This window comes from Brachycentrus maculatus, unplaced genomic scaffold (assembly GCF_059751285.1).
Source record: "Brachycentrus maculatus isolate JH-2025_06_01 unplaced genomic scaffold, ASM5975128v1 h1tg000039l, whole genome shotgun sequence".
NCBI classification, from domain to species: Eukaryota; Metazoa; Arthropoda; class Insecta; order Trichoptera; family Brachycentridae; genus Brachycentrus; species Brachycentrus maculatus.
Window position 1 is genome coordinate 5594593 of NW_028280793.1, and position 23758 is coordinate 5618350.

Below are 23758 nucleotides of genomic sequence, written 5' to 3' on the forward strand. Positions count from 1 at the left end.
AACATTACACTACGGAGGCGGACAAAATAAAAATACTATAATACTAAATATATGGAATGATGTGTAATAAAATAAAACATTATATAGTGCACGAATAATGATAAATAAATTTTAAATTTAATTGAATTAAAATTAAAAATAAATTAACTGGTCAAATTATATAATAAAAATTAAATTTAAAATGATAATTTCTAGCGTTTCTCGATTAATTGAATATAATCCAGCATGACGGAGTTTAATAATATTTAAAAAAAAGATTTTTCAATTGACAACATAAAATTATTTTTTTTAACATCTCATCAAAGATGATAAGAATATGGAAGTCTGGGCATTTACGTACCTGACGACCATCATAGGCTGGTTTAAGTGATCACTCAAATTCTTGGAAGTTCTATTATATGAACCAATTTTGAAATAATCATTTTTGGTAACTTAAATTAAGTAACAGTGTTAAATTTATATAAAGATTTATATCGCTGTTTTGTATTCATTTTAAATGCACTCAAAATACACTGAAGGTCTTTGAAGGATGTTTGTTGTATGGTGTGTATTTTTTGCAAACCAAATTATGCAGCTTGGCTTTACGTTTCAGCATATTTGTCACCCGGGACCGTATGTTCTAACCACGTTAGATTTTATGACCACTTCTCTCATCTCCAGTCATGATGTAGAATTACTTCGTAAAACTTTAATCGTGAACAAAATCAAGTAGATACACATTGTACACCTTGTTCAATTTGATTTTATAGAAAAACTTGATTTTTCAGGAGATCGTTTTTAAAATTTAAGAAAATAATAAAATGTATTGAAATTTTATTTATTGTTTCGGCATTAACTTTGTGGTAAGACATGTTACAATAATTAAAGAAAACACTTCGTTTTTTACCACTTGAGTTTAATTATAGACTACATGTTTCAGAAGCTAAACTTCCATCATTCAGGTCTGTATAATAACATACACATGTCTGTTATTATACAGACCTGAATGATGGAAGTTTAGCTTCTGAAACATGTAGTCTATAATTAAACTCAAGTGGTAAAAAACGAAGTGTTTTCTTTAATTATTGTAAATGTATTGAAAATAAATAAATTTATCTTTTTACTGAGCAACAAATTCTTTTAAGGTAAAACCTCAATGTTTTTTCTACATTTGAAAAATATTAAGGATATTGAAAAATAATTAAATAATACCTTTTCTTCAAAATGCAAAAACAACACTGTAGCGGGTAAATATTAAGTTTTAAAATATGCCATTTTTGCTGGGACGTAGTACATTTTCTGAGCATTCCGAAAACATCCGCAACTGAAAATTGACGATTTTTGAATTAACACGTTGTTGAAAGGAGTTAGCGATATATGAAGAAAAATATGGAAGTCTGGGTATTAACATGGCTTCCTGTCGTAGGCTGGTTAAATGATCACTTTACCGATCATTCTACCCATTGCTGACAACCACACGACTGAAAAAATTGGAACTCACATTTATGCATAAGTATATCATAAATCTCACATCGCTTCATGTTAAAGTTCGCAGCATTTATGGTTGGTTTGAGAAAACTCTATTTAGCTGAGATCCTTTTGTACAATATATATTTGTTTTTTATATTTTATATGTTTATATATATATATATATATATATATATATATATATATATATATATATATATATATATATATATATATATATATATAAATATATATGTATATATATATATATATATATATATATATATATATATATATATATATATATATATATATATATATATATATATATTATTTATATATATACATATTTAAACATACACTCTCTGAATTCATTTTTATTTAGCTGATTAAAAAAAAACATAATCATTTATTTTATCTCAAAAATTTCAATGTTTTAATGTTTTCAAGTTCATATTTGACAAAGTTTATATATATATATATATATATACATATATATTTATATATATATATATATATATATACATATATATTTATATATATATATATATATATATATATATATATATATATATATATATATATATATATATATATATATATATATAAATATATATGTATATATATATATATATATATATATATATATATATATATATATATTATTTATATATATACATATATAAACATACACTCTCTGAATTCATTTTTATTTAGCTGATTAAAAAAAAACATAATCATTTATTTTATCTCAAAAATTTCAATGTTTTAATGTTTTCAAGTTCATATTTGACAAAGGAATTTAAAAGGTAATTTGCTGAATATATAAAAAAAATGTACCGTGAATTTTCAAGTGCATATCGCTTACTCCTTTCGATACTACAATAATACTACAATAAATATTTTTCAAATGGAGAAAAAACATTCAGGACTCACATAAAAAATCAAGTTTTTTGATATATGACGTTGTTGAAAGGAGTGAGCGATATGTCAAATGAGTTGTTTTTACAGATTCGTAACAGTACGTTTGAAATTTATAAATCGAACAGTCCGATCACTCCGAAATCTGCTTGCAGTTTATGTGCGATATACTTCGAACAAGAAAACCGAGAATCCTCTTGTAGCTGAAAATCGCATACGAATTACCCACTCTATGGGAAGATGTACGTCTCCTCCTTAGATGCGAGGGCCGTCTAGAGGGCAGAGACGCTCTCGTAAGAAGTAATAATACGCCTGCCCGCTCCGGCGGATGTTCTCGCCACGAAAAATGTATATGACAAATTAATGACACGCCACAAACGTAGCGCAAAAAGGTGGCCACAAGGAGGCGGCAGTGATGAATGGTCCACGTGATTAACGAGAGCCGTGGATTAATTAAAATAAAGGCATGATGGATCACCTACTTCAGCTGAATTTGGTTTTTAAGTGTCGCGTATTATGTGAACTTTACCTGCTGGAAAGTCTTTGCTTAGATGCTTGTGCACCACACGGAATTTTACTGGCCGGCAGAACTACTACAAAGTTTAGCGTGATCGGGTTCTTACAGAAAAATTAGTGTAGTGCACAAGCGCTCTTTCTGTTCAAGCATTTTTCCCCTAAATCTTGCACACATTAAATGGTGCAAAGGTCACCGAATCTGTAGCTTCTATGTAAGTCATATGAAAGGTAAGGTGATCAGTCCATCGCGCCAGTTTTTCGGATGAAGACGCATTCGATGTAAGAGAAAGAACTCAAGCGGAAAGCTATTACTGCTATATGGGAAACAAAATTAAGATAGGATCGTAGTTAAAGGTATGATTAAGGCATTCGAGGTCGCGTACCCGTGCTATTAGAAGCTTGTGTAGTTTTTACACGGTTATGTAAACCAATCTCCTAAGGAATACCTGTTACATGTATAGTTATCAAAATAATTATAATATTTAATCCAGCTCGACTAACCAGTAGGCACTATACTCAGTCAGAAATATTTTAATTACAACTATGAAGCAGAATTATGTTATTTACAATTTTTTTTGGATTTTCAAATTATTTTATAATAATATATATATTATAATGAAAATAAAGACTTTAAATGAATTTTATTTAGATCCGCGGCAAAAGTATAGTGTTTACCGCGATAAATAAAATAACACATAATTCAAAAAAGAGTAATTTCGTAACTAAGTGTTAGTATTAGTAAAAAAATACATTCAAGAGATTTATTGCCTATGAAACTCAGTGCACTTTTAATAAAAGTGGCATTTTATTCAAGGCAATTTTATATGACTATGAAGAATAATAAAAAAATATATGTACGCTGTGACGCGAATAGATTAGATTTACGACAAATGAATGCGAAAAGATTATTCTGATGAGAAAGTGATTAAAAGACTTAAGATGTTACATTTAAATGTTAAAACTTTAGTTTCCGATGTTTGTTGGTCGTGTTTCACTGTTGTAATAAGTTCGAGATAAGGGATGGAGAAAAGAATTGATTAAAAGTCTTTTTAATCGGAAACATAAAAGTTTATCCTACAACCTCGTATTTCGATATTTATAACGTCTTTTTTAGAAGAGTTCCTTTTGCACACTGTTTACATTACCTTTTACACACACATATACATTTACACACAGGGTTATTCATTTATATCCCTTTATTTTTAATAATATGCAAGTAGGAAAGAACGGTCGGGAAGGAATTTAGATTTTTGCATAATGACGTCTAATTGAAAATAAATCATTAAAAATTTTTGCGATTAGTAGGTACGATACGAGTTTCACAATCACGTCTTAGATATTTTATACAGTCTAATTTCCGTTACAATGATTAAAGAAAACACTTGTTTTTTACCATTTGAGTTTTATTATAGACTGCATGTTTCAGAAGTTAAACTTCCATCATTCAGGTCTGTATAATAACAATTTCTGTATATTAATATCTAATATTTCTGTATAAAATCTAATTTCCGTTGATAAAGAAACAAGTTTTTAAGAGTTTCCTAACACATCCACTGAGTTCACCGAACGGAGGTATTTTATTCCCTTAAAAGCGTTTAAACCTTTTTCACTACGGGCCAAATTAATCTGCCCTCTAACTTTAGTGACATTTTTACTGTTTGACAACACCGCAGTCAAAAGTTTTACATTTGACCATTGTATCGGTCTGCTGGGATACGTTTATTCTCCTTTATTCCCGCCAAAACACACTTTTCTCGCGGAAATTGACTATTGTGGAAGGTTCGGAGTAGTATTATGTTAGTGGGAGTATATTTTATCGCATTATGTCTCGAATAACTCCTAAACCGGTTGGCAGAACGCTTCACACCATGATATGGGAGGGTCCTCCGAGAACATTTAGAGCGTTTTTTTGCCCGTCTTCAAGTTATCGCGGACGATCTTAACTCGCAATAAAATAAAGCAGGTTTCATCATATCATGTCGAGCTCGGCACAGTATCATAAGGGTACAATATTTTTTTTTTTTTTTGACATCTCAACACAGATGGAGAAGGAAGTCTGGATATTTACAGAGTCAGCCAACTGTGACTGGTTGATTACTTTATACACGTGCAACATTCACTGACCCATAATTGACAACCATATAACTTAATTATTTTTAACTCCTAGATATATCGCTCATTCCTTTCAAGAACGTCATAAATCGAAAAACTTGATTTTTCAGGAGAACGTTTCTGAAGTTTAAAAATATAATACAATGTATTAAAAATAAATATCAAGCCACTTTTTGAACTTTTTACCGTACAACAGATTTTTTTAAGCCTGAAGGTTTTTTCTCCATTTGAAAAATATTTAGTATATTTAAAAAGATAATTAAGCAATACCTTTTCTTCAAAATGCAAAAACAACACTTTCTGCCCTGTAGCGGGTAAATATTAAGTTGAAAATATGCCTCTTTTGCTGGGATACAGTACATATTCTGGGCATTCCGAAAACATGCACAACTGAAAATTGACGATTTTTGATTTATGACGTTCTTGAAAGGAGTGAGCGATATGTCTATCATTCATTTGAAAAGTCCAAACCATCTTAAAGTAACCTTCTTAATTTTCATATTATTATTTGACATCTCAACAAATAAAATTAAGATGAAGAAGAATATGGAAATGTGCGCATTTACGGGGCTTACGACCGACATAGCTGGTTTAAGTGATCTTAATTAAGGCTTCTTAATTTTATCGATAATGCTCATTCTTGCATTCTTTCCTTATTTCACGATTCGAACATCTATCATACATCGTTTAACCGTACATTTGTCCGACAGATTTCGACTGCGTTCAGTTTACATTTATCCTTCTTTTGCCAACTCCACGCTTCACTCACATACATTAGAAACGGTATCAACAAATAAAGCTTAATTCAAATAAAAAGTACAGTTTTTAATTAAATTTTTACTTGATAAATACCACTGTTTCTAAAAATCTATTGTGACACCTGTTTCGATGCATTCCTCATCATTTTCGAACACTGTATATGAAATTATGGCTAAATTTTAGAGTCCTGTCCTTAGGACGTTTAGGGATGAAGAGGAGGTAAGAGCTGTTTCTTATTTTTATTTAATTATTCATTAATTATTTTTTACTTAGAACGACCACGAGACAGAATAAGGAACAACAGGATAAGGGAAACATGCGAGATCGAAGATAACAACGGCAACGAATGAGACAATGCACATGTGTGGGGAATGGAACCATCCAGACTCCCCCACATTGCACTGTACGACCAACACCAAGGTAGACGACTCCTAGACAGACCACCAAAGAGATGGATTGACAGCTAGGAATCGACATTGCAGGAGGCTAATCCCTCTTAAAACAGGCCACAAGGCCCACTATGAAGAAGAAGAAGAATATTTTTTTATCTGTGTGAACATATATAAAACTAGTGTATTTTTCTTTTTTCATAACCAGTTCGTTTTATTAAATCATAAATATGCTCACATTAATAATAAATATGCTGGTAGCTATTACTCAAGATTTACACAGTTGAAAAATGTTTGCTCTCTCGGTAAATTATTTTTCAATTTTTACACTTATCACTTTAACTGCATAATATATGTTTCTTAGTTATTGAAAAAGCTGATAAAATACTAAAGTCTAAAACAAACAGGCACCAACATATAATGCATTTTCATTATCAAGTGTGTTTTTCTCAAGCGGCCAAGTGTTAATACTTACATATATATGAAGATTTCAATATTTTTTCATTAAAATACCGCAACATCTGTGTGAACTGGTTGTGAATTTTGTAATTAGTTCTGAAATAAACCAAAATGAAGATTGTTTTGTTTATTTCTTGCCTCTTGTTTGTTTGTCAAAAATGTTTCGGGCAAGCTTTACCCCAACAACCAGGTATTTTATAGATAAATTAATTGTATTTTAATACAATTAATTTATTAATTGTATTAAAATACAATTAATTATAACAATTGTGTTAAATAATTGTATTAAAATAAATGTATATTAATTGTAATAAAATACAATTATTTAAAATAAATATAACTAAAAGTTAAATATTGCAATGTTGATCTCATTTTGAACATTTCAAAAGAAAAATTAAAATATGTGTTACTATAAATCAGAACACGATGTACAATTCTGATGAATTTAAATATCCACTTTTTATGTAATTTTTACTTTGTAAATACTACAATTTCTTAAAATCTATAGTGACATATGTGTCACTAAAGATTTTAAGAATGAGATGTGTTATTTTAAAACGCCGTCATTTCACTATTTTTTAATATAGTGATCGACAATAAAGCGGAATGCATCGAAATACGTGTCACAATTGATACTTTTAAAAATTGTGCTATTTTCCAAGTAAAATTAAATTCAAAATGTGTTTATAAAACACATAACCGAAAACTGACTGCCGTATCAGAAAATGGAATAATTTATTTTTTAATCAATTTAAAAAAAATTATGTGAGCACTTGATGGAAACATAACTCGTATTTGGAGAGAATATATATATATATATATATATATATATATATATATATATATATATATATATATATATATATATATATATATATATATATATATATATATATATATATATATATATATATATATATATATATATATATATATATATATATAAATATATATATTTATATATATATATATATATATATATATATATATATATATATATATATATATATATATATGTATATATATATATATATATATATATATATATATATATATATATATATATATATATATATATATATATATATATATATATATATATATATATATATATATATCGTAGTCATACAAGAGAAAGTGACCAAGTGCATTTTTTACAAAAACGTGATCATTGACTATTTGAAATCTTACTAGCTTAATATTGCCCTGAAAAAAATCCCAAAGGATTTTAAAGTTAGAAGTAAAAGTAATTGACTTATTAAAAATGACTAACTGCATTGATGTTTATTTTCTTGCCAAGCAAAAGTGACTTAAATGGCCCTCCTGAACATTTTACGTATTGTTAGTTGGTCACTTTCTCCTGTACGACTACGATATATATATATATATATATATATATATATATATATATATATATATATATATATATATATATATATATATATATATATATACATATATATATATATATATTTATATATATATATATATATACATATATATATATATATATATATATATATATATATATATATATATATATATATATATATATATATATATATATATATATATATATATACATATATATATAGGTATATATATATACAGGTATATATATATATATATATATATATATATATATATATATATATATATATATATATATATATATATATATATATATTTATATATATATATATATATATATATATATATATATATATATATATATATATATATATATATATATATATATATATATATATGTATATATATATATAATATATATATATATATATATATATATATATATTTATATATATTTATATATATATACATATTTATATATATATATATATATATATTTATATATATATATATATATATACATATATATATATATATATATATATATATATGTATACATTTATATATATATATATATATATATATATATATATATATATATATATATATATATATATATATATATATATATATATATATATATATTATATATATATATATATATATGTATATATATATATATATATATATATATATATATATATATATATATATATATATATATATTTATATATATATATATATATATATATATATATATGTATATATATATATATATATATATATATATATATATATATATATATATATATATATATATATATATATATATATATATATATATATATATATGTATATTTACCCAATTCCTTTATATTTGGCAAGGTGTTATATTTTTAAAAAATTTAAGTTTTGTACTAACATTTCTTGGCAGAACTGCATTTATAGAATAAAATTACTGTGTAGTTTTTTTCCACATGCATTTTATTTAACCAGTCTGATGATGTCGGTTGCGACGAAGCCATGACGAGGCTTTACTCATTGCCTGCGCAACGTGTCCAAAGAACTGAAGAATCCGTCGTGTACAGACATTGGCCAGAGTCAAGCTGTCCTAGTATAATTCCTGACGAATGGACTCGTTGGTGCGTCCAGCTGTCCATTGAGTTCGGAGCATGCGCTTCGTAAGCATAGTCTAATAACCACCTTTATTTTTTATGTATTTCAGAAGGTATTTGCGGACCTGGAGAGGTACACAGCAGATGCCATAACAACCCTTGCAGACCCACATGCTTGGAACCACGTGGGCCCCAGGGCTGTGATCCTTCTACCGGCTGCTACCCTGGCTGTATTTGCAAGAGCGGCTATATCTGGTTCAGCAGTGAAGACAAAATATGCATTCCCATTGACGAGTGCTTTGATTATAACCGGCGCTCTGCGTCAGCCGTGTCACCAACATCCCGACCGTCACCGCCCCCCCGCCCAGCAGCAGCCTCCGCCCCTGCCCGAGACACCCCACCAGATGAAGTCTTGAACTTCACTGACGGGCCCTATTATGGATATCAATCATAATTTTTTTTAAAAAAATACTTCAACAATAACAAATGTGGAGGTCCACGCTAAAAAATTATATTTCCAATATTGCACAAAATCGTCCTTTAAATGCAAATCTGTTTACTGTATTCTATCGAAATCTGAATTAAAGGTGATACAAAAACGTGACCAATCCTGTGTTTAGTCAATATGAAATCTTAATAAAATTAAACAACTTTGTTGTAACCACTTTTTAAAATAATCAAAATAATAAAAAATAATAACAATAATAAAAGTGGTTAAAACAAAGTTGTTTAATTTTATAAAATTTATAAAATGTGCCAAAGTATCTGCGAAAAACATTGAAGAAACAATGTGAAATCATTTATGTAATGGCACCAAAACGTAACAATTTTACAAGCGAGAATTTTTTTTTTTTTTTTAATATGGAATGGCGTTGCACATGTAAAACAATGCATTTGCCAATGTCAAGTTACTTGAATTCTTAATTATAAAATATGATATGATAAAAATTATAAAGATAAACTATAAATTTATTTTATTTAATTTTAGAAAAACAATCAACAGTCTGTACAAATTTGGGTTCCTGCTCGCCAGGATGAGATGGATATCTGTAGGGAGGGGAATAAGCGGGGCCAGAGATTTAAAGAAATTTGGCATTTGGTCATTTATTGGGCAAACAAAGAATATATGGTTAAGGTTTTCCTCTTCGCAACGACACTCGCAAATGGGGGAGTCAAAGACACCAATCCTCGCAAGGTGCTCTCTCGTACAGCAATGACCCATCCTCATTCGACAAATGGTGGATGTATCTTTCTTGTTCATCGAAATTTTCCTAAACCAAAGACGGGACGGGACAGTAGGCTGAATGAGAGAGTAATGTTTACCCTTTGAAATTTTGGAGGAGTTCCATTTGAGGGACCAGCTGGAAGACATATCAATATTTGGAATTGTCAAAAGGTCATCAGATGGGTAGTTAGAGAAATTCGTACTTCCATTTAAAACGGCTTCCTTAGCTAGAGAGTCGGCTTTTTCATTTCCCGGAATGCCATGGTGGCTTGGAATCCAGGCGAGAGAAACCTGAACGTTTTTTTCTTTGAGTAAATATAATTTCTCACGGATTTGGAATATTAAATGGGATTGGGCTTGTTTGAAGGGATTGCTGCTAATTTTTTGAAGAGAGCTTAGAGAGTCGGATAAAATGAGGCACCTTTCAAACTTTTTGGTCATAATGTAGGAAAGAGTTTCTCTTAAAGCCAAGCATTCCGCAGTAAAAACTGACGAAGGTTGAGGAAGTTGGAATTGGGCACAGTAACCATCATCGTGACTGTAAAAAGAAGCCCCTGAATAGCCAGATATTTCCAATTTGGATCCGTCTGTGAAGAATAAAGACCAGTCTTTCCATTTTGATTCAATTATGGAGTTGAAAAGGGAAATCGGACTAGGGGATTTAGTCCCTACTCCAATGTGGGTTATAATATTTGGGGAAAAAATATGATGAGAGTAAGGGAAGTTATAAAGGGAGGGGGTGGGAGATCGGAATATTTGTGGGATAAATTTTGACAGTTTTTCAAAACTTTTTGCGAGTGCTGGATAAGGCCTATTATGTAACACACGGTTAGATGTTACAGAGTTTAGTAATTTCTTAGATGCCAAAAGAGATGGGTGATTTTCAAAAGCTAAACATTTTATCATGTATCTGTCAGATAGATATTGTCTTCTAATGTCTAGAGGAGGATCCATAGCTTCTAATTGGAGGGCATTTGTGGGGGAAGACTTCATCGCACCCAGGATGATTCTTAAGCATTTGTATTGAATAACAGACAGTTTATTCAATAAGTATATTGGGAGGGGGTCAATTATGATACTGCCATAGTCTAATTGGCTTCTAACAAAAGCGTTGTAAAATAGTTTTAGAGTAAGAGGATGAGAGCCCCACCAAACTCCTGCTAGAGCTCGGAGAGGGTTAATTTTTCTTTCACATTTTGTGATTACAGAATTTATGTGAGGGGCCCATGACAATTTCCTGTCAAAAATAATTCCTAAAAATTTAGCCTGATTACTTATAGGAATAGAGATATTGTCAAATTTTATAGAGTTAAATGGGATTTTATGTTTTTTCGAGAACAATACTATTAGGCTTTTTGAAGGAGATAGTTGAAGGCAATTAGAAGTGAACCAAGTATTGAGAGAAGTCAAGGCTGATTCAAGTTTATTAATAGCAGTTTTCATATCTTTATGTGAAATATATATTACAATGTCATCCGCATACTGCAAGATTTTGCATTTTCCCGAGACTGTTGATTCCAGATCGAAAGTATAGATATTATATAGTAAAGGACTAAGTACAGATCCTTGAGGGAGGCCCTTCCAGATTTTTCTTTCTATTTTTTTATACATCCCATTTACAATAATAGTTCTTTCTTTTAATATATTTAGAATCACCTGAACAATCTTAAAAGGAAACTTTAACGAGCATAGTTTAACTTTGAGGACATTAAGGTCCACATTATCATAAGCTCCACAAATATCGATAAAAGCTGCAGCGGTGCATTCATTTTGAGAAAACGCTACTCGAATATCTGTTGAGAAAATAGAGAGATTATCGGTGGTTGATTTGTTTTTACGGAAACCAAATTGTGAAGCAGACAGTAAGGAATTGCTCTCTACAAACCAGTCTACTCTATTTTTTATCATATGTTCAAAAAGCTTTAGCATACACGAAGATAACGCTATGGGGCGGTATGAATCTCCCTTCATTGGGTCTTTATCAGGTTTTAGAATAGGGATTATCCGCTGAATTTTCCAATCAGCTGGAATTATTCCAGTTTCAAATATTTTATTAAGTATATTAATATATTTAAGTAAAATTTGTTGTGGAAATTTTTGAATCAATGAGTATGGGATCATGTCTAAGCCGGGGGATGAGATTTTAACATATTCTAGGGGAAGTAATAACTCCTCGATCTGGAAAGGTGAGTCAAACCAAGATTCTTGATTGAGAATGACTGAAGAGTGGGATGGGAGTTCTTGGATTGTTGGAACATGAGAAGGTGCCAATTTGTCAACGAAATCGTAGATCCAAGCTGAATCATCGGAAATTTTTTTGAGTGACGAAGAAGATGGGGACCTAAATTTTCGTATGGCTGTCCAAACATCAGTCAATGGGGTTTGAGGTGAGAGAGCGCAACAGAAAGATTTCCATCCTATTCGTTTTTTCTGTTTTAACATTTTTTTTGTCTCAGCTTGAACTCTTTTAAACTCCAAAAAATTTAATTCACTCATATCATTTTTATATTTGGACATACAATTTTTTCTATTTTTAACAGCTAGACTGCACTCGGAATCCCACCAAGGGCATGGCGACGGATTCCTCCGAGTCTTTGGATTTATTTTAGGGGTGGTAGAATTAACTGCGGACATAATTGTGTCTATAAATTTAGAATACTCCAGTGGGATATCGAAGTCGCTCGCAGGATGAGATTTGGAATTATTTTTTCCCAAAATACTAACAAAGTTAGTCCAGTCAGTTTTTTTAAAATTATAAATGGTGTTTTGAGTTCTAGGGGTAATGCGAGACTTAAGAGGTATGTGAATAGTGATTGGGAAATGGTCACTCGAATGAGGATCGTCTAAGATACTCCAGGTTACCCTAGATGCTAAATCGATAGAGCATAATGAGATATCAACAGCGCTCTGTCTATGAGATGGAGAACTTAATCTGGTAGGAGAGCCGTCGTTAAGTATACATATATCGTTATCATCAATGAAACTTAAGATGTTCCTACCTGAGCGGTCTGTATAAGCACTCCCCCAGCTGAGAGAATGTGCGTTGAAATCACCTAGTATGAAAAATGATTTGGGCAACAATTTTACTATATTATTCCAGCCAGACAGATCAAAAGGGATGTTAGGGGGAATATATACTGAAATATAGGATACATTGTTTATAGAGGCTGCAACAATTTGGAAAGATGAGGAGTTTGGGACTAGGATGTGGGAATAGTGAAGATGGTTTTTAATAAGAAGGGCTGCTCCTCCTCTACCATCGGGTCGGTCATCACGCAGGCAAATATAACCTGGGATAACAAAGTTGTATCCTGGCTTGAACCAGGTTTCTGATAAAGCAGCTATGTCAATTTTGTATTCCTTTAGAAGGGAACATAAATCTATTTTATTCGAAATAGCACTACGGCAATTCCACTGTAAGATAGATAATTTTGACTCCATCTCGTTAAGATGAGAGTCTTGTGTAATAGGGGTGATTATGTTATTAGAGGAGATTGGAATTTTGTGAGGCATTGTGATTTTGGAGAGTTGAATTGGAAGTGGTTTTGGCAGCGTTGTACGGTTTTTGGGGGGAGTTTTCGAAAATTGAGGTAATAAGTATGATTAATTGAGAAAGTACGTGTGATAAATTATCCGGTGTTGTAACACTGGCCTCTTTATTGCCAGACTGAAGAGCACAACCATCGGGAGAATTTGTATACGGTAAAAAGGAAATGGACTTTAATTTATCAAGAGTTGATTTGCTAATGTTAGGAAGAAACAATGACCTCGGAGCGGATTCTTTATAAACCGTCTTGTTATACGACAAAGGTTGTGAATGAGAAGATTGTTGGATATTACGGGATTGTGAGGAAGTGGTAGACTTTGTAATATCTGCGTATGATTTTCCCTTGCTAAATGTGGACTTGGCAGCCTCGTTATATGAAATATTTTGTTCAGTCATGCTCCTCTTTATTAAATTTTGCCTCAAATATTCAGGACATATTCTATTGGTAGCTAAATGATTACCTGAACAATTTACGCATGTAGCATTCTGAATTTCAACTTCGCAAGTCTCACCCATATGCTCCAATCCACACTTGAAACATCTAGGTTTGGACCTGCAAATTGTCTTGGCGTGTCCATAACGACAGCATGCGAAACAAAGAATTGTAGGATAGATGTATAGCTCAACGTCTATTACCGAATAGAATGAAAATATCTTTTTAGGGAGAATCTGCCCTTGAAAAGTAAGAATAACAGTTTGGGTGGGTACCCACGAGAATTTTTGGTCTACAGGCGAAGTGACTTTTCTCGATAGTCTTCGAGATTTTGTAATCATACCACATTCATTTGGAACCTCAATATTTTTTACAATCTCTTCATGGGTCCACTCTAAAGGGATACCCCTGACCAGGCCCATGCGAGAGACCATATGGTACGGGATAAATACTTTATAGTCATATGTTTCCAAAGCATTATCATCAATAAAACTATTTGCCGCTGAGTATGTCAAAAATTGTACAGAAATCCGGTTTCGGCCGATAGATTTTATTCCTGCACGAGGAACAATACCAGGAATATTTAGGGATTGCAAAAGTTTGCCAAAATCGATGATATTCAAAGAGAAAGAAGAATTGGGGACAACGTTTTTTTGGACAAAAACGCAGAAAGGTCCACTGTCTCTTTCTGTGTATTTGTTTTTGATATATTCTGACTGTAAGGAAGAAGGATCATTAGATGTTGAAGGGGATAAGGTTTTCGGAGTTGCATTATGAATATCTTTGGCAGAATCAGTTTTAGAAATTTTTCTGATTTTGTTGGGGAGGATTGGAGACGTGGGTAATGAAGAGTTGGAAGAAGATGTAGATGGGATGTCGGGAGGCTCCTTACGACGTGTTTTAATTCTTTCCATACTTATTCAGAAATAATCCAATGAGTGTATAGAAAGAAAAATATATATATATAAACGAAAAATATTATATGCAACTAAAAAATATTATTGTTGCAATTTACTATTACAACTAGGAAAATAATAAAGTACGAAATTTAAGAATTAAAATAATAAAATAACGATAGATTTGGCTTATCTGAGAAGTAATCCTTAATCAGCAACCATTTAAACTATAAACAACTTATGAAATATCGAAAAAAACTCAAAATATGACAAAATTATTGGAGCTATGTAATATATGAACTGACAAACACAACTGTCAAAACTCAAGTCCTCCAAGCGAGAATTCCTGATTACTTAAAATCATATATAATGGATATATAACGTTTTGGTGAGGACCTCCACAATTGCACGACGGGTTTTCTTTCCTTGTTTAAAAAAATATCATATATTTTTTACTACAATATAAGTTTACCCTAGAATACTGAAATATCGTTTTATAGCAGAAAAATAACGATTCCTGGAAAAAAATATTTTCACTATTCTGCCCATGCTTGAACAACCATACCACATTTTTGATTGGTTGGAAGATATTGCTTCTAAGCAATCAGCCCGACAATGTAGATATTTCTTTTCTGTACATGAAGTTTAAATAAAATTATGGAATCATTGTTGGGAAAAAAACTGTTCTTGATAATAATTTTTCATATGAAAATCGAAAAGTTGAAATATGAATCAGTTTACACAATATGTACTGTCATAAAAACAAACAAAATTATTTATTACATTTAAACACTCAATTTCAATGTCAAGTCAAATAACTTTTATATAATTATTTTAAACATTGGTTTAAGTTTTGTACGGACATTTCTTGATGGAACTGCATTTTAGATAATAAAATAACAACTTAAAAACTGGAAAAACCTATAAATGTAGTTTTTGTTGTATTCAAAATTGGTCAATTTCAAAGTAGGTAATAAATTTTTTTTAACTGAAATATTTTTATTTATTTTAAAAGTCAATTAAAAAAAATATTGGTATACCTGAATAAAAATTGATTTGAAGCAGTTTTTTTTAGTTTTCACATATCGCTCACTCCTTTCAACAACGTCATATTTCAAAAATCGTCAAATTTCATTTGTGCGTGCTTTCGGAATGCCCAGAAAATGCACTATATCCCAACAAAAGCGGTATATTTTTAGCTTAATATTTACCCGCTACAGGAAAGAAAGTGATGTTTTCGCATTTTGAAGAAAAGGTATTGTATAATTATTTTTTTAGTATACCAAATATTTTTCAAATGGAGAAAAAAACCTTCAGGTTTTACCTAAAAAGAACTGTTGCTCAGTAAAAAGTTCAATAAGTGGCTACATATTTATTTTTAATACATTTTACTATATTCTTAAACTTTAAAAACGATGTCCTGAAAAATCAAGTTTTTTTATACATGACGTTGTTGAAAGGAGTGAGCGATATATTATATATCTATGTACAAACTATGGCAAGTAAAATTACTGGTTAATGGAATTACCAGTGAATTGGTAAAAATACAAAGTTCACACTGACTTACAGGTGATATACAGGTAATTTTATCAAAAGTAATATTATCGAGAGGTGATTTTATTGCGGTGATTATAACAAATAATAATAACACAATGTGTTGGTTGGACTATGGAAATTTTGTTGCAAATGGACTCTAGTTCCAATTCTTAATACCAGCAAATTATTAAAGTCATTGTCCTTGCTACTACTACTACCATCATGCCATTTCTCTACAAAGGCATGCAGAAAAGATAGAATGCCACACTCGTCTGTCCTGATCATACACTCCTAGCTTTCTCTTCGTCCATATATTGAATCATACATGCCTTATGAGTTACATACGCTTTTAACAACAATTGAATTTCGATTTAAATTGAAAAGTTATAAAACGTCCACCGACATATTCAGTAAAATTATAATTTTAATTTTTTTCACCAGAAATTTGGCAATGAAATTTAGGTTTATTCGAGGTGAGTCCGTTTACCAACAATTTGGACACATATTTTCTAGTCTAAATTTATATGTTCCTATACAAGCTCATATACAAGGTAAAGGAAACAAGTTGCAATGATTATTGCACATATAAAAAAATCTTTGGTACCACTTTTATTTCATTACACACGACTAGTTTCGAAAACTACATTACTTTTTTAAACGTTTTCGTGTGTAATGAAACAAAACTCAATACGTGGTAATATACAAGTATTTATTTCTCTGAAATAATCAACGTCATCTCACAAATGATGAAATATAAATAAACTTGTAAAGTTGAAGGTTGTATTTTAAATTATTGATTCAACAGAACATCACATTAATTTCAAGAATCACAAAGCAAAGAAAGTTGAACGTTGGAAAAGCTTTGCAACTGAAATAATATGGGTTTAAACCCACTTCAGCTGAAAAAGTGTTTTCCCAATCAGCATTTCCAATTAACTGAATCCATTGGAAAGTAGCGATCAGCGCCAAGCGCTGGATAACCATAATCTTGTGGTTTTCAATTAGCCTCCGATCTGCACCTTGTTTACTCGCGAGATGAATTCTCTGATTAGATTACTTTTACAGTAGTTACCTAAGTCCAATACTAAGGTTAAATTGAACGACGTGATTTTTTAGCAGGTAAATTACCGTATAAACCATGATGGTTACTATATCTAGTACGAACAGCATGACGAATTCAATGATTTTGAGGTGGACTATCAATCAAATATCAAGCCAAATAATCAAGTGAGATCATTATAGTTTTATATTTTTAAGTAAGTTATATAACATGTTAGTAAGTTATATTAGTTATATTTTAAATTAGTAAGTTATATTAGTACCTGCATAACCACTCACCGAAATTTTTCGTCTAGCGGTTTCGAGACATACCCGTCTCTTCGTCAGGACAATAATTACAACAGCATGTAAACATTACTAAACGTCACCACCATAGCACTATTCACACACTTATAACTAGACAAAATGTTGATGCGATTTTGGTTTACCCGAGGACCAACATGCACTAGGGTTTGCGGAACAAACATGAATTAAGATCCGAGCTCTGACATGCACTAGGGATGTGAGTCAAAGTATGTCGGGTTTATATACATCGAAAGGAGTAGGCGGGGTTTAAATTGGGGAGAAATCTTGATTAATCGATGTTGAATCAATTAGTGGACTATAAGGATAAGAGATCATTTTAGGTTATTATTTAGGGATCCTTAAGTGAAGATTTTTTTATTTATTACGGATTTTTGGTAAATGGAGCTAATTTGAAATGATATATATTACAACGTCGACTATTTAAGGTATTCGTTTCATTGAAATTTGTATGGCATGTTCGGTTTTCAGCCGGATACGATTTCAATGACGATGCGCTGTATTCCGTTTTACCGTAGAGCGATGCGATGTGTGGTGTGTGGAATAATAACATAGACACCTGTCTACAAATATGTAAAGACCTTTAATAAAAAAATATCTAGTTGGTTATATGATCGTAACAAGCGTGTTAATTAAAACCTGAAATCCTTTTTTTATTTTTATTTTATACAATTAACCTTAAGCTAATAAACCTTAAAACTCATTGTGAAACACAAAGAAATTAAATCGTTTTCAAAAAGCTGCGGACATTTTTATTCAGGTAATGTGTGGGATTCTTTTAATACTAAGTTGAAGTATATTTTTTTATTGATTTTAAGCGTTTTAATAAACGTTTACTTAAAAAATTGTGAGTACACTTGTACTGGAAATTATTAAAATTGCCCATCGGCAAGACAATTTTCAAAGGAATAAAAATCGGCTAAATCTTTATTTTATGTATATGATTAAAAAAAATCAGGTGGCATTCAAATTGAGTACAAAATTTGTAAATTTGCACGAAAATATTAAATTTTTCAGTCAGCTGAAAAATGGTTTCATGGCATGTTTACGTATATTAACGAGATTTTTCCATATCTAAAAGTCATTTCCCTGTCAGACTTCATGAATTAATTTTATTTTTTGAGCAATTATTAGGTAGGTACTGTGGTTTTTGGGATCGGCAAAACATTCGGAATTCGAAAACCCAGCATTTGTATTGCATACTCTTGACAAACATTAACTAAAATGAATTTATTTGCAATGCAAAGTATACCCACACTACGGAAAATCCTAGCGAGGATACATTGCTTAGATTTTAATTTAGTGACGTAAGTGATAAAAAATCAATTAAATAATATAAAACATACATTATTGAAAATGTGTATATTTTACATTAATTGATTTAGCAATTACATGGTGAAATGAATTAATTTAAAAAAATAGCAGTTATGGACCACCGTTTTAATTTTAATAATCTTCATTGAAAGATGTGTCAACAAATAGTTGAATTACTAATGGTATTTACAAAGTTAGTATTATTTTATTTAAAAAAACTACAAAGGTCTTTTGTTTATTCAAAAATCACATTAAATCAAATGCTTTTGAAACATTTAATGAATAAAAGTGGGAATTGTTTAAATAAAGATTTGCACAATTGAACAGAAAACTGTTGATGCAATAAATTGTATTCCCATCGCCACAGCGATTTGTTTGTTTTTATAACTTTATGATTATTGAAAAAGCTGATAATATGTTTAACTCAAATATGTACATAACATGCACATAATTGTCATGTACAGATATTTATTAAATATCTGCATCGATATATCGGTATTTATATGAAAGGGGTTTAAAAACTTTTTTCTTTTATGTACGGAGGCATTGTGCGAGCTGGTTGTGATTTAAAAAGTATTTTAAATAAATCAAAATGAAGGTTCTTTTCTTTATTTCTTGTCTTTTGCTTATCAGTCAGCGAGGTTTTGCTGACGAAGAAGAACCCATCGATGAAAAACCAGTGCCAGCACCAGTCCCTAAAGGTATTACATCAACAACAACAAAAAAATTCATAATTTATATTTGAAGTAAAGAATTTGTGATTTTCCCTTTTATAATTAAAATAAACTTTTTTTTAAAATAACTTTAAATGTTTTATTAAAACTTAATTGTAATGTCTACCGGTTTCGAAGCTAACCGCATCTTTTTCAATTATTAATCAAGTATTAAGCATTAATTATAAATTATCAAGTATAAAACAGTCTTAGAAAAAGAAGCAGTTAAATTTGAAACCGGTTGAATTATAATTTAGTTATAATTAAATATTTATAGCGATTTTAAAACAAAGTTATATTTTAATTAATTAAATAATATTTATTCGTTTACTGATTCAGCAGTCACTTTGTGGTAGGTACCTATCCATTTTTTATCAAAATTTTACATGTCAAATGCCATTATTTGTTAAATTCTATTGTGACACGTGTTTCGATGCATTCCGCATCATTACCAAACACGTAAAGCATAGTCTAAGTTTTAGAGACGTACTCTTGGCAAGTTGATAGTGGAAGCTGTTTTTTATTTTTCATTGGTGAAAATAAAAGGGGTGGCTGAAGTCATTATCATTTCGTTAATTTTGGGTTTTATATTATTTTCATTTTTATTATTTTCTATTATCTCCAAATGTTGAAATGTATGACTTTTCGTATAAATGATTTAAAAGATTTTTACTGTTGTAGTGTCAATATATGGGATAGATATCTACTTAATGGTTACAGAACTTTACTTCTTTAAATATAAAACTGAATCGTAAATTTACCTAAATTAGTACATTTTAATAAATATTAAGTAAAAGCAAGTACATATAACAGGTAAATGCAAATAAGATGACAAATAACATTTAAAAAATTGACAATTAAAAAGTGTGTTATCCCATTTTATTACTTTTTATTTATTTAATACGTATCATATAAATTTTAGAAAATGTACCTTCATTATAATTTTTTATTAATACACATTTTCATCTTTGTACAAATAAAAAAGTATTGAGATAATCCATTAAAAATGAAGAAATACGTATATGCAATTTTTCAATGTTATACTTAGGAGGAGCGAAAAAAGACACCGATTTTTGAAAGAAAATACCTTTAACTCGAAAATATAATGTATAACAGATATGAAAATTGGTGTTCGGATTCATCTTAAAGGTAATGAAACGTATATTTTTAGCATTTTTTTTTGTAAAATATGTCAGAAAAAGTGAAACCGAGATGCATCACTGAAGAGATAATGGACGAAAAAAAATATTTTTAAATGTTCCTTTGAAAAATGTGTATAATAATAAAAAAATATATGTAATAATTTTAGATAATTTAAATAGCGCCATTATCGTAAAATACTATCCCAAGGGTGCCTCATTATGATTCAATTGGGGTAAATGAGATATGAGATATTAGGCATTTATTAATTAAAAATAATTGTGCTGATATTGTATGAAAGCTGTTTCTTGCGTTAATATTGTCAAACTGTGTTTAAAAAATCTAAAATCTTTATGAAATCTGTTGCTCTAATTCATGTATAAATCTCGGTTGAGATATACTATTACAATCCAAAATTACACGTTCAGGATTTTTAACATGCAATGGTTTGTTTAATTATTATTAATAAAAACAATTTATCTTTATATATGTATTTTGTTGTGATATGCGGCGATGTTCTATTTATTATTTTTCATGGCATTCACGTCTAAGCTTGCAATATTTATTAAATTTAATCAGTTTTTCGTAACAAACCCTGGATTTTTGAATAAAACAGGCGAAAATAAAGAGAATCAGAACACCAAAATATGTAGTTTTAGTTATAAAAGATTTGTAAAGTTTAACATATCCGTAGTATTTACAAACTTTTAAAATACAATAAAATAATCTAGTCATGTTTAGAAACGGAAATGAAAATATGTTACTTGTTTCATTTACATACAAGTTGGCTGTTCTAAAATATGTAACAATAATGGAAGGTATTAAAGCATTGTTTAAATAGATTTTATAAGTTACTTTAGCTTCCGAAACTAGTCATAACAATATAATACTCATGTGGTAAAACACAAGTGTTTTATTCGTAATTAAATCATACCGCAACACAAAGTGAATGCCGAAACAATTAAAAACATAAACAAATATGTAGTTGTAACTATGGAAAAAAATATTAAGCTAAGTATATTGATTTGTCCGCCTCCGTCCGCAAATGTCCGCCTCAGAAGTGTAATCGTCAGCACGCTCGGCTACGTACTGAAGGTACCGGGTTCGATTCTCAGAGGGGAGTCAAATAAATAAAAGTGATTTTTTTACTCTAATATTTATTCAATTTCCTGGACTGGTACCTGAAGCGGAGGGCTCATCAACTTTCTTTCATGTGTTAAATGATCAATATAACACTACGTTAATATGATGCAGTGCCCTATGCACCTTCGGATGCAGATAAGGATTTTAATATTGAGGATTTAAGATTACTTTTATATAGTTCTATAATCGTTTATTAATTTCTTAACACTATTGTGTTCCTGAATAAAAATAAACTAATTAAAAAAATAAATAAATAAAATGTTTTTTCAGACTTAGAAGAAGCTTTGATTCATTATTCTTTTACTTTATTTTTTTCAGGCAAAGGTTGCGGTTATGGAGAGATATACAGCAATTGCGACAACTACCCTTGCAGGCCTACTTGCTTCGAGCCAAACGGACCAGAGGGTTGTAATCCTTCCCCAGACTGCTACCCTGGCTGTGTCTGCGAAGAAGGCCTCATTTGGATGAGCAGCGATTTCAAGTACTGCATCCCCTTGGAGGATTGTCGACAATTGCTCGCTACCACCACCCCCGCACCTGTGGTTCATCACGAACATAAATACTATGACTATTAAATGATTCAATAAATACTGTGTATTAAAGGATTCATAAATACTATGGCTATTAAATGATTGAATAAATGCGGCGTTGTAAATTTATGAAATGACTTTTTTATTAAATATTTTTTATATTTTATTCGCATAAAAATATTTATTTCATTTTTACAGAGAGAAATAATTAATACTCTTAAATTATTACACTCTGTTACAAATAAAGGTCAAGTCATGAATAATTTAGAAAATTTAGAAAAACATTAAAATTTTAATTCAGATAAAACATTTATAAATAATATACTGTTTCGAAATACGTAACCATTATTATCAATGTTTCCTTAAAAATCTCCGTATATTTATTAACCCATATATACACCTAAATATATGTTTTTTCGTCAGTTTCAATTTGTACCAGAAGATGAAAATATCTGTCGTTTTCGAAACTAGTCGTAAATATAAATAAAACTCATTAAAGTGGTATATTCAAGTTTTTAATTTTAATAAAATAATCATGTCATTCCACAAAGTTAATGCCGAATCAATAAATAATAGAAATAATTAAGTTTTTATTGTAAACAAAAACCTTCAATTTCATACTATTTCTGTGAGCCTTAGCAGTTCATTATTAAAAAGAGGCAACAAATTGTAGTAGAGTGGGTTCGAACCCAGCAACTCTGACTCAAGAGTCCGCGGAACTAACCACGGGACCACAACTCGACTTTTGGCAGCAGATTTTTCTTAATAGGTAATTTTGTTGGTCAGAGTATTCATGAGAACATTAACCTTTTTCTGGTATGATGAGATCTT

At 29.9% G+C, this 23758-nt stretch overlaps 2 protein-coding genes across 2 annotated transcripts; both read left to right on the forward strand.

Annotated features, from left to right (window-relative positions):
- Window positions 1–6646: 6646 nt before the first annotated feature.
- On the forward strand, window positions 6647–16250 carry LOC148312555 (uncharacterized). Its single transcript, XM_088277235.1, has 3 exons — window positions 6647–6792; window positions 9199–9923; window positions 15527–16250. The coding sequence occupies exons 1-2, from the start codon at window positions 6714–6716 to the stop codon at window positions 9540–9542; spliced, it is 423 nt and encodes a 140-aa protein (XP_088133361.1). The 5' UTR covers window positions 6647–6713; the 3' UTR covers window positions 9543–9923; window positions 15527–16250.
- Window positions 16251–19934: 3684 nt separating this feature from the next.
- On the forward strand, window positions 19935–23056 carry LOC148312556 (uncharacterized). The gene is made up of 2 exons (XM_088277236.1): window positions 19935–20102; window positions 22716–23056. The coding sequence occupies exons 1-2, from the start codon at window positions 19994–19996 to the stop codon at window positions 22970–22972; spliced, it is 366 nt and encodes a 121-aa protein (XP_088133362.1). The 5' UTR covers window positions 19935–19993; the 3' UTR covers window positions 22973–23056.
- Window positions 23057–23758: the final 702 nt, after the last annotated feature.

Coding starts and splice junctions, on each gene's coding strand:
- LOC148312555 (XM_088277235.1), top strand. CDS start 6,714: ATGAAGATTGTTTTGTTTATTTCTTGCCTCTTGTTTGTTTGTCAAAAA. Junction 6,793..9,198: donor AGCTTTACCCCAACAACCAG/GTATTTTATAGA, acceptor TATGTATTTCAG/AAGGTATTTGCGGACCTGGA.
- LOC148312556 (XM_088277236.1), top strand. CDS start 19,994: ATGAAGGTTCTTTTCTTTATTTCTTGTCTTTTGCTTATCAGTCAGCGA. Junction 20,103..22,715: donor GCCAGCACCAGTCCCTAAAG/GTATTACATCAA, acceptor TATTTTTTTCAG/GCAAAGGTTGCGGTTATGGA.